We start from the raw sequence: 15,116 nt of genomic DNA on the forward strand, positions 1-15,116 counted from the left end.
CACCTTAAAACCACAACGCTGTTTATCCCTCCCCCTTCTCTGTAAACGCGCTGACGTTGAAACGCCATTGGCTGTGACAATTAAAAACTATTTTCAACCAATGAGCTTGAATTATTGGACAGTCAATGTTTTGGTACAGAATGTCGGCGTCAACTGTATATTTTGAAACCAGAATTTAAGGACTATAAACAGAGGCAGAGGGTGAGTCAACATGTCAGTGAGTCTTTTTCAATGATAGAAAGGGATTTACAATGTGTTAACACAGAAATCTTACCTATTGTAACAAGGCAATTCCGGTTACTCCGTTAGGATGAACGTCATTTCCCACAATCCTTCAGTGCCTGTTGAACTATTGCCTGGAAACAAAACGCAACGAGTCGTCTTGAAGTTCACTCTTTATAAAAAACAGCGATTCGTCAAGGTAACTGTTTGTTACTGAACATAGATTTTAGTTCGTCTTAATAATTTATCTATTAGCTGCCCTTGCTACCAGCTTATCATATTCTTGGTACATCGATTGATTTCAGCTTTTGCTGGCTTGAATGTCTGACTTTTCGGGTGATTAGCTGGCTAGTTAGCCTGAGGCTGCAGCTTGCTGGCTACACACATTGAACAGGTTCTAGGATAACGTTAAATGGAAACAGCAGCCAACTAAAATGTAATGCAGTATTCGTAAACTGCTTGCTGATTTGTAATTAATACTACTGTTAATGCTACTGTGTAATAAGTTACTGTGACTACTACGAGCCTCAGCTGCTGGCGTCCCGTAGACTGAATTGTGTTTTTCAATTGTATAACTATCAACAGTATCTTCCCAGTTCACTGCAGCTTAGATTCCTTCCGTCTTCCCATGTAGTTTGCCTGTAACGTTCGTATGCCGTCTATTTTTAATCATATTTAGCTGACTAAAAGTTCTGAACCGTGCTTTCGCACTGCAGAACACAGGGGATGAAGGTATATCTGAGCAAAACATCCTGTTCTCGGTTAAAATATCTTAGTCTCCTTTTCTGAAAAGAAAGAAATGTTACTGATATACTAAGCTACACAGTAATTTTATTCATGATGTGCAGTGCAATTAATTAATTCAAACCTCAGTTGTACTTGAGTCATGAGAGTGGGAAAAAATATGTTTTAGGTCTTGCATGTCAGTCTTTAAAGCCTTGCTTTCTGCTTCACAGGCACACACTGAAGTGAAGTGATCATGGAGTCTCGTAGACAAGTCAAGGGTTCTAATCCATCCCGGGACTCCAGATGCGGGCAGCCCCATGCCGGTATGCCCCAGAAAGACGCTTACGCCAGGCTCCTCAGCCAGCACCACAGCAGCAAGTTCCGCACCTACCGTGACCAGATAGCCCAGCAGCTACAGCTGGACCAGAATGGGACAGAGGCCTCTTTTGATAAACAGGACTTGGAGCTAAATAGGGGATGCCAGGCTGCAACAGGCAACGAGGCAGAGAGCTGTCTGGCTTTGTACATGGAGAAGCTGAACGAGCGCGGTGGGCCTGCCGAGGCTCAGAGCAGGAAGCATCAGCAGCAGGCGCCGGTTGCTGGACAACAGTACCGCAGCGAGAGGAGAGACACCAACACAAGCCAGGACGGAGACGTGGAGTCTGGGGAGGAGGGCCTTCACCGGCAGCGGCACCCCAAGAAGCATCGGCGCAGTGAAGCTGGGCCGAAGCCGCCCGTGGGCAGCTTTGGAGGCAATGAAGTGAGCCAGGGGCCCTCACCCAACAAACCAGGCCCCCTGGGCGGGGGGAAGGAACACGAGAAGAAGAAGTCAAAGAAGAAAAATGCGTCAAAAAGCAGTGAAGGTGTCGGGCGGGAGGGGGCCTGCCCTGATCGAGCTGTCCCCATACAGCCTCAGGGTAAAGCAAAGCCTGTGGAAGATGAATCTGATTTTAGGGCTCCAATCTCACAATTTCCACTGTCTTTCGGCTGTTTGAAAATGACATGTTTCTGTATTTTTTTTTTTTGTTAAAAAATGGACCTTTAAAAATAACATTAATTCATAGTTTAATGCCCTTCATATGAACGGGAAATTTTTGTTTTTGAAAGCATTTTCAGAGAATAGTCCCTTTAAGCTTCCTGAAATGGAAATTTTAATTTTCATTGACCTATATGACCTTTTTCTTTTTCTCCCCCCCCATTTTGTGCATTCAGATGGAAGCCCAAATGCCTCTATTACTCCTGACAAGAGCAAAAACAAGAATAAATCGGGCAGAGGAAAGAAGAAGCCTGTGTTTGAAGCGTATATGTGCACTGAGGATGTTTCTGCTGGGTTGAAGAGAAGAGAACTTGTCCAGGTAAAATGAGTCTTTCAGTGCTGAAGTCTGCATATAGCAGAGCATTTTCTGTCCCCTGAAGAAAACTGTTCTGTGGACAGTTAATTTGTTAAAAGTTGCAATAAAAAAACAAAAACATGAAGCTATACATTTACCTTTTTCTGATTCTTGATGCTTATATTTTGGTGTATGCTGTGCTATATACTCTCACCTCTAATTTCAGGGTATTTATATCCATATCTGGTTATCCCTCTATGAATTGCATCCATTTTTATACAATGGGGGACCAAAAGCAATTGGGCAGTTTGTTTCCCTGTTTTTCTGATTAATCGGGTGTATTCTATCACTTCCTTCATGCAGGTATAAGACAGCTTTCAGTATCTATTCTTTATTCTACGCTTTTGATTGCCTTTGGAGTCTTATTGACATTTGTCAACATGAAGACTGGAATTGAGCCCGTGGAATTCAAGGAAGCAATTATGAGGCTGAGAAATAAGAAGGAAAAAAAAAAAACATACATGGGCCAAAGGATAGGCTTACTAAAACAAACTGTTTGGAACATCATTAAGAAGAAAGTGAGCACTTGTGTATGTGTGGGACCATTACCCTCCTATGGGATGAAGCACCAATCAATAGGTTTTGAGGCATTTGTTTGAACCTGAGCAGATAAGATACTTCTGACACTTTAGAATTCCTTGCTCTTGCTATGATTTATCAATGTAATTATCAATGTAAGCAAGCCAGCACCTGTGGCAGCCATACATCCCCAAACTCTAGCCATGTTTCACAGATGAGGGGGTGCTTTGGTTCTTGGGCAATTCCTTTTGGCCTCCACACTTTGCTCTTGCCATCCCTCTGGTACAAGTCAGTCTTGGTCTTATCAGTCCACAAGACCTTCTAAAACTTTGCAGGCTCTTTTAGGTACTACTTTGCAGAAAGTAACCTGGCCATCCTGTTTTTGCAGTTAACTAGTGCTTTGCATCTTGCAGTGTGGCCTCTGTAGAGCTGTTTGGGAAGTATTTTGTGGAGAGTAGTTACGAACACATCCATGCCTGCCTACTGTTTTTGTGGGTTTTTCTTCATTATGGCGATAATTCTTCAGTCATCAACTGTAGATGTCGTGTTTGGCCTACCAGTCCCTTTACAATGACTGAGGTCACCAGTGCTCTCTATTCATAATGATGTTCCAAACGGTTATTATTTTAGAAAGCCTTCTCAGCTTTATAATTTCTGGATGGTTACTGGCCCAGCTCTGGTCCTAATGTTGGCAAATGTCAATAACAGACTCCAAAGACAAACAAAAGCCTAGAATCAAGACTAAATACTGAAAGCTTCTTTCTACATGCACTAAGGAAGTGATTGAATACACCTGACTAATGAAAAACAGCTTTTGGTCCCCTAAAATGGGGAGACTTCTGTATAACAAGGGATGTTATTCCTTCACAGATCATCTGCTATGGATGTCAATACCCTCAAATTAAAGTTGATAGTGTGCACTTTAACCTCACATTCATTGTTTCATATCCAATGTGCTGTATTACATAGCCAAAAAGAACAGAATTTGTACCACTATCCAAATACTTATGGACTGCTCTCTAAATGATGCCTATGGAGAAAGGAATATACAACTGAAGTACTTTCTGCTCTCTGTTCAGGGACAATTGAGAATTAACCCGAAGAAGTATCATGAGGCCTTCATTCCTGCTCCTGTGAGTATCTCATTCCACTCATTCTGCAGCAAGTGTGATGTCTGAAAATGCTTTTGAAATTAGCAGGGTACAACAAAGCAGTTGAAGATCATGGTCCAATTTGTTAGATCCTCTGCCATTCTGTTAGATTCTCCAGTGTGCACTTCAGTCTTCTCCATTTCAATAGGACCTCTGCTGGCGAGAGCAAGAATGCAGATTAGTAAATGTCACTGTAGGAAACTGATGAAATCTCTGGGCTCTGGTTTCAGGCAAATTGACATGCTGGAGGTTGGAGTGGCGATTGTGGTCTTCTAGTGCAGCTAGTCCCCCTTGTAGCTTTGAGACGTCGGGGTTTGCCTCTTTGATGTTATTTTTGTTTTGTCTTTGCCCACCTTGCCGATTCAATTGGTCAGAAGAGAACAAAAGTGCTCATGGCAGAAATGTCATCCTCTATTTTACCAGGGTTTGTCTGGAAAGAATCCACATTCTGGTGGATGGCTTGCATCAGCAAACAGTTCAGATTGTGTTTCTTTGACTCCAGTGATCGAAGCAGTAAAGCCCTGCAAGACATTGGCATCTGCCACATTGTCCACTTGCAGTCTGGGGGTGTTTCTCAATATCTTTTCTCAATATTTTATGGCCCAAGTGCTGTTCCAAAAGCAAGAACACAATACCAAGAATACAAGAACATACTTGTGTTCTTGGGAAGTAGATTCTTGCCAAGTGTTATTGACGAAAACAGTTTTGCAAGAACACAAGGATGACAGAGAAGGCCGTTGCATGCATTTGAGATGAAATGTGTGCTTGTGATGTGTGGATATGCTCCGGCTACAAAACTGGCAGTAGCTGCTGTTCCTGACTACCCTATCTTGGTTATCCAATTCATTTGTTTGGTTGCTTTAATATGGTTTGGGGTATAGCTACAGTTTTGTTCCAACTGTAGACAAATTGTGAAATGAGGTAGTGTCTGTGCTTTTTTCAGGAAAATTCAAAAATAAAAATATGCAGAGAAGGTGCCCTCGTCCATAACGCTACCTTGGCTGCATTCTTAACCCTGCCTACTCCCTGTTGCAGTAGGTAGACTTCTGTGTGTTTTGAAAGCAATCGTTAATGAAGCAAACTACGCTGGCTAGGTGGACAACTTAAGTAAGCTACTATTGTGTACATATAATCATGGCGCTTAAGGACAGCACGCTTATCAGGAAAATTTATTAAATCAAGGGAAAAATGAAAACGGATGCCATTTCCTCTGCCATTCTCTTCTCTATTGAATCCAGTTGTCACATAAAATAGTTCAAACGCAGGATGTTACACAGAGTTTCGAAAAAGAATCAGGATGAGCTACTCTGAACTTGGCTGCCATCTTGGCTGGAAACCAACCAGAAGTCCCTAGTGACCTGTTCATGGTTAGCATTAACATTCCTACCAGAAGCAAATGGCTTGCATGTTATATATATATATATATATATATATATATATATATATATATATATATATATATATATATATAAAAATATACTTTATATGTGCTCGAGGTGCTTTAGTGAATCTTTGTGGCCCCAGGTCCTAAAACGCTGTCAATATTATCAGAGACCAATTCATTTTTCCTTTATGGTCGGAAGAAAATACTGTGAAATGTAATTATGTACAGTCACAAATGGGATTCCAGTCTGAGACCACAGCACACAGACGAAAACCATGACTAGACAAATGAGACATTTGACGAGTGCCAGATAAGGTCTAATTAAAGTCAGGTTCTGTTAAATTCCTAAAACATGCAGGACTGTTTCTAACACTTGCTCCATGTTTGGGAAAAGCTGTATGACATTAAGCTTGCGGGAAACTTGTTTGCTTTATTTAAATGTTCTGCTCTTGTATTATGCATTCAAGAATTTAGTTCTATTGTTGCAAGTGATATACACAGCTAACACTGAAGTGGAATGTGTACTTCCAGGAAAAGGGCAGTGATAAAGTTCAGTTGAAAAGGGCAGTGATAAAGAGGCAGGTTGTCTCAAATCTTCAATGTGATCCTTAACAAGAATTATTATGGTTTTATCTTCCAGTCTTTGGAAGAAGATTGCGTTGACTGATCAAGGCCGATGTAAAATCACACACTTAATGATGTACATTTGAATAATATTCCACTGAATGGTCAAGCTAGAATAAAGTGACTGACCGTAGTCTTTGTATTGCACTTTGCCCTCCCAAGTTTGAGACATACTTTGGCAGTGCAGTACATCTGGGTAATAGGTTGCCTAATTCATATAACCCACAACATTTGTTTTAAGCAGCCATTAGTTTTATAACCGAGTTATCTTTTAAAGTAGGATATACAGTTGCTTCAGTAAGTATTCAGACCCCTTTACTTTTTGCACAGTTTATTGTGTTGTAGATTTTATCTTAAATGGATAATATTGCCATTTTTCCCAACAATCTATACTCAATAAACCATAATGACCTAGTGAAAATGTTTTTTATTTTATTTTTTATTTTTTTAATTAAAAATCTAAATCTGAAATCTCTCATTTACATAAGTATTCTGATTTTTTTTCTGTGGCACATGTTGCATGTTTGCTTTAATTATGCTTGGTGTATCTTGAACTTGATTGGAGTCTACCTGTGGCAAATTGAATTGATTGGACAAAAACCAAGCCATGAAGTCCCGGGAACTCTGTTTACCTTTCAGCACGACTGCTTATTCATATGATTATCTAATCAGCCAAACGTGTGGCAGCAGTGCAGTGTATAACATCATGCAGATACAGGTCAGGAGCTTCAGTTAATGTAAAATCTGATCTCAGTTATTTCTGTTGATTTCTGTATAACTGCTGATCACCTCGGATTTTCACACACAACGTCTCTAGAATGATGCAATACTCATCTAGGCGGAATAGATTTGTTGACGAAAACGTCTTGTTGATGAGAGAGGTCAACGGAGAATGGCCTGACTGGTTCGAGCTAACAGCAAGGCTACAGAAAATCTGATAACCACTGTGCAATTATGGTGGTCAGAAAAGCATCTCGGAATGCAGCACACGTTGAACCTTGTGGCGGATGGGCTCCAACTGCAGAAGACCACAACGGGTTCCACTTCTGTCAGCCAAGAACAGAAAGCTGTTGACAGTTGTCCAGACAGTTGAAGACTGGAAAAACCTAGCCTGTTCTGATGAATCTCGGTTTCTGCTGAGGCATACAGATGGTAGGGTCAGAATTTGGCACCAACAGCATGAATCCATGGACCCCACCTGTCTTGCTGCTGGTGGTGGTGTAATTGTGTGGGGAATGTTTTCTTGGCACACTTTGGGCCCGTTAATACCTATCAATCATTGCTTGAATGCCACAATCTATTTCAGTATTGCTGCTGACTATGTGCATCCCTTCATGGCCACAATTGAACCATCTTCTAATGGTTTCTTCCAGCATGATAATGCACCATGTCACAAAGACATATATGTTTGCATATGTTTTCAGCAAAGCAATTTGGCATAGCCATGCATTGTTCCTGTCTTGTTTTTAAAAGACAGGAGAACATGCACAGCCATTTCCCTGCGTCTTTGCCTCTATCTCTCATAGTTGATTGCCGATAAATTTTAGGTAATAGCAATGAGATAGATGTTCGTGTGGGCTATTGCTTGATGGGATCTGTATTGCAATGCCAAATCGCAAGACCAGTTTTGGCAAACGGTGAAAAGGTGCATTTTATCAACTTTAATCAATTGTTTAACCCTTTAAGTCTATACTTTTTTTTTTTTTTTTTTCACACTTTGCAAATTTCCATCAAGTCCTCTTCATCTTCCCCCGGGTGCGTTATCATATGCTCTTCACTTTGATTCAGTAAACTTGTCCGCTGAGCTGCTTGTTAAATGTTTTCTCTCTCCTTTCTCTCTCTCTCTCTCTCTGCAGGATGGTATGCGGGATATATTCCTGGATGGCATAGTGGCCCGTAACCGAGCCCTGAACGGGGATGTGGTCGTGGTGAAGATCCTTCCCCGGGAGCAGTGGAAGGTAAGGCTTCTGTGTTCGTAGGAGATGAAGACTTCCACATTTAAGGCCATGACACTGACAAAGAAGTTGACAAAGAAGTTGCAAATTTTTAATTTCCATCTCGGACAGTAGCTAATTTCCTCCCCATTCTGTCTGGAAAATACACAAGTATTACAATTTGATTCATTTTATGGAATATCTATCTTGAGATGTGTTTGTTTGAAATTCTTTACTCAATTGAGGATAGAGTGAATTTGGATTTTAGCTTGCCATTTTAAATTTATTCTCTGCCTTTCTTTATCTTCAAGGTGGTCCTTGCATGGCAACTAGAAAGCCTTTCTTTCCTTTGAGTTTGTGCCTTTCTGCTTTTAATCAGCCACCTTCCATGAGCCATACCTGTTCTCACACTGGAGGACGTGGGTTATGACAAGCTGCAAATCCACGACAAAGCTCCCTGAACAACTTCAATTACAGTCTGTGCTCTTTCCATGCCAGCCGGAGCACAGGGCAGGCAGAGAGCTCAGAGCACGCTGTGTTAATGCGTCTGATTGAATAAGTGCAAACTTGTATATTCAGTCACGGGATACCACCAGAGAGGGGTAATGAAGCGGGGGCCTCGTTCCTCAGATCCGAGGTCGACATGGAAATCACTGTAAATGGTTGGCCCAGTAGACTGACATCGAGAGACATTTCAAATTTTGAACCGATAAGATTTTGCAGACAAAAAGCGGGAGGTCGTTGCTTGGCTGTTTGAAACCAAAGTTGAGAGATCTTTCCTGAGAGACCTTTCCTCCGTAGTCTGAAAGCAATGCTTTTTTGACGTGGCCTTTGAATCCCCCTTTCTGAATTTCATTTTTTCTTCCCCATCTCTGAGCCAGATCTGCATACAGTATCCCTGTAAGAGTCTGAAAGCTAGCAGCTAGCTGTCTGTATTGCATTCTGGCAAATATTCCACATATTTCTTTGTGCTGTCCCATTTACTGGCCATGAAAATGCCCCTTATATCTTAACTTCCTTTCTTATGGCAATGAGTTTGATTCTGTCTATAAATGTATCTTTTTAGAAGAATATGTGCATGAAAAATGAGAAATGAGCTGCCTGTCACTGTTGGCACTGACACAATCTGAATATGATGCCAAACCACGGGCCGCATCCCTGAACTGGAACAGTGTGTTAACAGGATGGATCAGCTGTGCAACGTTATGTAATGTTCATCTCCCATGGCTTGTCCCGGAACTTGAACTGTGACACAATTCCAGTCTTAATTATACATTTTCTCATGCGTTTTGGAGTTACTTGAAGTTTAACTTTAAACTCCATACTCATTAATGTGCCTATACCCCACACAACAATTGTCTAGGCCAGTGGAAAACAAAAAAAACAGAAATATCATAAAACTCCAGAATGTGAGCTATTCCTAAGTAAAAATGCCATGGCACATGATGTAGTGCATGATCAGTCACTACACACCATTCTTGAGCTCCGAAACCTTTGGGAGAATGAGCTTTTGAAAGCATCTTGCATCACATCAGAACAAAACAATGAAACCGATTAAGATTAAATTCTAATCTACACTGATTACAATATATCGTACAGAGTTCACCAGCTAGTGAATGGTACTGTAAACGTAAGACTGATGTCCCAGATGTCAGCTTTATTGGTTCTTTTGGGTTGTTAGTGAGTCACTGTCATTTTAATTTAGTTTTTGTTAAAATTGTTTCTTAAGTAGGAATCTGGGCTGTTGTCCAAAGCAGATTTGATTAATAGTATGTACTTATTCAAGCTCTAATGGAAAACAGGGCCTTCAGGGCCTTTCTGTGGGTCTACTGAGATAAGAAAAAACATTAACGTCCATTGCAAAAAATATTTAGTTAGTTTTTCATAGTTCTGCTTCTTTTCGAAAAGATCCACACAGTCTGAGGATAATTGTCTCCTGGATGCGAGTTCTACCTATTTCTTTCCGGTTAGCTCAATGATTTGTCCCCCCATTCATAAAGATATCCAGTACATTGTGAGCAATTGTTATTTAAAGTATGATTACTGTTGATGCATGTGCATGTATGTAATTGAAAAATACAGCTGCGTGTCATCTGCATTGCAGTGATACGAGATTGAGCTAAACTGCCTAATTGTATGACCAAGAGGAAGCCTATACAATGAGCCCCAGAATCAGTCCTTGAGGGACCCCATAAGGCAAAGGAGCAGCAGAGGAAACAAGGTCACCAATGGCCACAGTAAGACATCTGTTCGGTAAATGAGAAGTGAACCAGTCAAGGGCAGAACCAGTGATACTCACGCAATGCCTCAGCCTATTTAATAAAATAGTGTGGTTAATAGTGTTGAATGCAGTACTCAAGTCTAGTAATATTAAAATAGAGAGATCTCCAATGTCTGCATGCATGAGATGATCATTAGTGACTCTCAGAAGTTTGGCTTCAGTGCTATGCGGCTGACAGAACCCGGATTTCCGACAGTTACCTCTAGGAGCTGCTGAACAATAACCTTTTCCTAAATCTTAGGCAATTTAGAGATCGGCTGGTAGTTTGACAGATCAGCATGGTCATGGCCAGCTTTCTTAAAGAGAGCCAGGGCAGTAGCACGCTTTAAAATATCAGGAACACAACCAGAGGTGATGGAATTATTAATATTGGTCAGTAAGTTGGGGGCTAGAACTTCCAGGACTTCTTTAAGGAACCTGGATGGAAGGATAGCCAGTGGACTAGGAGAAAGCCGCATATGCAAAGAAATATCCAGCAGTTGGATATGGAGACTTCAGTGACCAGTTAACCTATAAACCCAGGGTAAAAACTAAATCAAGGGTGTGGCCTCTGTCATGCGTGGGGATCTAATAGGTTTTGGGTTAGCTTAAAAGATTCAGAAGTGTTTTAAGAATTCAGTGACAAAACGATTAGCCAGGTCATCTACATGAATATTAAAATCACAAACCATGACAATTCAGATGTAGCTAAGAATACCGGAAGATTAAAGATCGGAGAAATCGGGGGGTGGGAGGGGGAACTGTTATTGAGTTTATGGGGCGATGGATAAGATCACAAAAAACACATGGGATTATTAAAAATGACTGTAAACAGAAGGACTTGATAGCTAGTAGGTTTATTCTTAAAATGACAGCAAGACTGCCTCTCCTGCCTGTGAGCCTGGGGGAATTTAATTAACTGAAGTTTGGAGGGCAGAGCTCAGCAAATGGGCAGCTGTCACCAGGTCTAATCCAGGTCTTGGTTAAAAATAAGGAGTGGAGATTGTGAGATCATTTAAAATAAAGGTTTTAATAACCTGTGACCTAGCATTAAAAAGAGCTAACTTTAAAGAAGTAAAAAGTGCTCTTAACGAAGTTAAGTTTGGCCCTCTGTCATTTGGTATACCACTTTTTATTTATTTTTTATTTTTTAAGGTCTTTAATTTTGTTAATGTAATGCAAACAAAGTATGTGTTTGGTTGACAATTGACTTTTTTCTTTAAAAAAAGTAGACTATCAGAATGAAATGAAAACGGACAGATGGTTTCAGTTTGTTAGTTTGTTCCTGTGTGCTCTTGACATGGGTTTGTACACTTATTTTTAATTCAAGCTGACGTTTAACATTTGAGGTTGCATACGGTCTGTTTGAGAAAGTGGTTTTAGGAAAACGATTGACCTTTTTTAATTTCGTTTATTTAAACATTGACGTGGTCTCCAATCACGTTTAATTGTTTATCGAGAGTAAACAAGGTGACTTTTTTTAATTGCATGAAACCTAGGAGAGATGAAAATGAGTAATTCAAATACATTTTGAGATTGATTGTTTCATTTTGATGACACTTTGACGTCAGCCAGTGAAAGAAATGGCAGCCACAATTACTCCTGGAGGACATGAGATTTCAAATGAATTTTGCCATTATTATGTAATGTATACAGTCTTCTCCCTACTAGTAATATGTTCAGTTGGAAATGTCTCAGCGTCTTGCTGATGTTTTTGTTTTGTGCTTTGGGTAGCTGGCAAGGTGTAAATGTAGTGTGTTGTTCTGTTAATATGCAATGTCCTGTATTATTACTGCAGTTACAGTCATGGCTACAGTGAATTCCCTGCATTCAATCAAATTGGCCAAACAGATTTTGTATTTTAAAGAATGAATTATCTTCAGATTCAAAGGACAGAACTGTGAGCGTAACAAGCCGTAACAAGTCTCCTTGTCCCTGCTGCCGAAAAGAGCCCCCAAGCATGATGCTGCCACCTCCATGCTTCACCCTAGGGATGGTTACTAGCCAGATGATGAGCATTGCCTGGTGTTTGTCAGACATAGTGCTTGGAGTTCTGCCCAAATAGTTAAATTGGCAAGTGGGCTGTGATGTCTTTTACTCAAGAGTGGCTTCTTCAAGGTCGGTGGTTCAATCCCCGGTGTAGCCACAATAAGATCCACACAGCTGTTGGGCCCTTGAGCAAGGCCCTTAACCCTGCATTGCTCCAGGGGAGGATTGTCTCCTGCTTAGTCTAATAAACTGTATGTCGCTCTGGATAAGAGTGTCTGCCAAATGCCATTAATGTAGTGTAATGTAATATTACTCCTGCATTGAATGAACTCACAAATGCCTTCATCTTCTCAGCTGAATCAGTTATATTTGTTTGGTACTTACTAAATCAGTACAACCCCTGGAAAAAATGATGGAATCCGCACACTTCGAGGATATTCATCCAGCTTTTTTACTTCATAGCAAATAAACAAATCACACAGATCTGACACAAAACAATTTTTGTTTAACAGTTGAACATTCTGGCTTGGTGAAACATAGCTCAAATAAATTACCTGCATTTATTTTTACTAATAGGATGTTTTTTTCCAGATCAAGTAGAGGGAAAAAAATATGGAATCACTCAATGTTGAGGAAAGAATTCTGGAATCAACAAAAAAAATCACAATTAGTACTTTGTTGCTCCTCCTCTGGCTTTTAATGCGGCTTGAATTCTTCGAGGCACGGACTGCACTAATGAAAAACAATATTCTCCATCAAGCTGGTTCCAACTTTCTTGTATAGCGGTTGACAGATCAGCTTTGCAGAATGGAGCCTTGTCATGGACCTTTTTTTAAATATTTATTTCCACCATAAATTTTCAATCAGATTAAGATCCGGACTGGCCATGTCATTGAGTTGATATACCTTTCCTGAAGAACACCAATTTACACCTGTGCTTTGACTGTTGAGGTAATGATTGGCATCTCCCCGGTCCTTTACCTGACATGCAACCCCATATCATAAATTACTGGGGAAATTTGCTTGTTTTCTTCAGGCAGTTATCTTTGTATGTTTCATTGGAACGGTACCAGACAAAAGTTCCAGCATCATCGCCTTGGCCAATGCAGATTCGTGATTCATCACTGAATATCACTTTCATCCAATCATCCACACACCATGATTTCTTCTCTTTAGCCCACTGCAACCTTGTTTTCTTCGATTTAGGTGTTAGTGCTGGTTTTCGTTTGGCTTTTCTGGATGTAAATCCCATTACATTCTGCCGATTTCGTACAGTTCTGTCACAAACATTGACTCCTGTTTCCGCCCCATTTCTTTTTCATTTGTTTTGTTTTGCATTTTATATTTTCATGGCATATTGCTTTGAGTTTTCTATCTTGACGCTGTGACGTCTTCCGTGGTCTACCTGTATGTTTTCCTTTTATAACCTTCCCATTTTGTTTAAACTTGCACCAAATTTTAGACACAGCTAACTGGGAACAACCAACATCTTTTGCCACACTCCGTGTTGGATTTCGAGTTTCATAATCCTTTCCATTGTTTCAATTGACAGCTCTCGTCTTGGAGCCATGTTTCCCTTCAATTAGCCCAACAGCTCGTTAAGGGCTGCAAACACTCCCTTTTAACTACAGATTAATTTGCATATTCATACTTTTGCTGCTATTTGTTTTAGAAATACAAATTTACAAAGTGATTTTCTCCTCAACATTGAGTGATTCCAAAAATTTTCCTCTTGATCTGGAAAAATTTTAATTAATGTCATTCATTAAAATATTTTAATATAATTTGTTTGAGGTATGTTTCTGGAAGCCAGAATGTTCAGGTGTTAAGCAAAATTCGTTTTGTGTCAGATCTGTGATTTCTTTATTTGCTATGAAGTAAAAAAGCTAGATGAACAAGATTAGTTAAGATTAAATGCATATGTGTACATTTAAAAATAATTTCAATTAAAATGTAATGTATTATTTTGAGACTATTTTACCTTACACCGCCTTTTTTAGAAGGATGGTCTAACCATTTATCCCACATAATTGCCACCATACGTGAGGATTATTAAGACAGAAAACGTCTTAATTATCAATCCTCATAACTAGGGGCATATCCCCTACAGCGTTGTATGCAGTGTCAGATTTTTGCCATGTGAAAGCAGCTGTCAAGTGACTGTTGGGTTCTTGGTCACCTCCTTGACCAAGGCCCTAATTGCCATGTTACTCATTTTGGCTGGAAGGCTGAAAAAGTCATGATGGTTCCAAACTTCTTCTGTTTCAAAATGAATGAGGCCACTGTGCTCCTGGGAACGCTGAAAGCTTTAGAAATGTGAATGTGCACGAATGTCCCTTGCTATCACGTATCCTAAGTCGGGAAGCGCTCCCTTTGACCGGTTGCCGTGGTGTCCTTCCGCAGGTGGTGAAGTCGGACACCGACGGGGAGGGGGCGAGCGAGCCGGAGACCCCCCGGAGCGGGCAGAAAGCGGGGCAGCCGTCCAGCCCTGACGTCATCGTGGAGGGCCAGTACACCGACGTGGCTGAGGACCAGCCTGACGGGGCGGCGGCCCAGTGCAGGGACACCACTGAAGCTCTGGAGCGGCTGAAACTCAACACCACAGGTATGGTGTGCCTGCGTCCTTGTACAGTGACATACAGAAGTCTTTAGAAGAGCCAACAGTGCTTACTCATTACCAGTGAAGAGTACAAAAAATAGTAAAGCTAATTGCAATCCCAATAAGTTCATAAGTTGCTTTATTGTCAGTGAATAGGCACCAACAGGCACTCTGAAGAATCCAGGTTTTTGTATCACTCATTTAAAGTCAATTGCCCAGCATCATTTTAAAGACTGCTGTGTGTATATATATATATATATATATATATATATATATATATATATATATATAGGCACTCAAGTTGCGCTGAGTATGTT

General features: G+C 40.5%; 1 protein-coding gene across 3 annotated transcripts in view; it reads left to right on the plus strand.

Annotated features, from left to right (window-relative positions):
- Window positions 1-332: 332 nt before the first annotated feature.
- The window catches only part of dis3l2 (DIS3 like 3'-5' exoribonuclease 2), a 59,975-nt gene continuing 45,191 nt past the window's right edge, over window positions 333-15,116 (plus strand). Inside the window, exons 1-6 of one of the 3 annotated variants that reach the window (XM_061243137.1) lie at window positions 333-421; window positions 1,179-1,865; window positions 2,161-2,303; window positions 3,938-3,991; window positions 7,874-7,975; window positions 14,604-14,805. In XM_061243137.1, coding sequence (XP_061099121.1) covers window positions 1,202-1,865; window positions 2,161-2,303; window positions 3,938-3,991; window positions 7,874-7,975; window positions 14,604-14,805 — 1,165 coding nt within the window. In that variant the 5' untranslated portion in view covers window positions 333-421; window positions 1,179-1,201. Of the gene's footprint in view, window positions 422-556; window positions 659-1,178; window positions 1,866-2,160; window positions 2,304-3,937; window positions 3,992-7,873; window positions 7,976-14,603; window positions 14,806-15,116 lie in introns of those variants that run through there. The other 2 variants (XM_061243139.1, XM_061243138.1) reach the window with 2 other exon arrangements.

The sequence above is a fragment of the Conger conger genome, chromosome 5 (assembly GCF_963514075.1).
Source record: "Conger conger chromosome 5, fConCon1.1, whole genome shotgun sequence".
In the NCBI taxonomy this organism is placed as follows: Eukaryota; Metazoa; Chordata; class Actinopteri; order Anguilliformes; family Congridae; genus Conger; species Conger conger.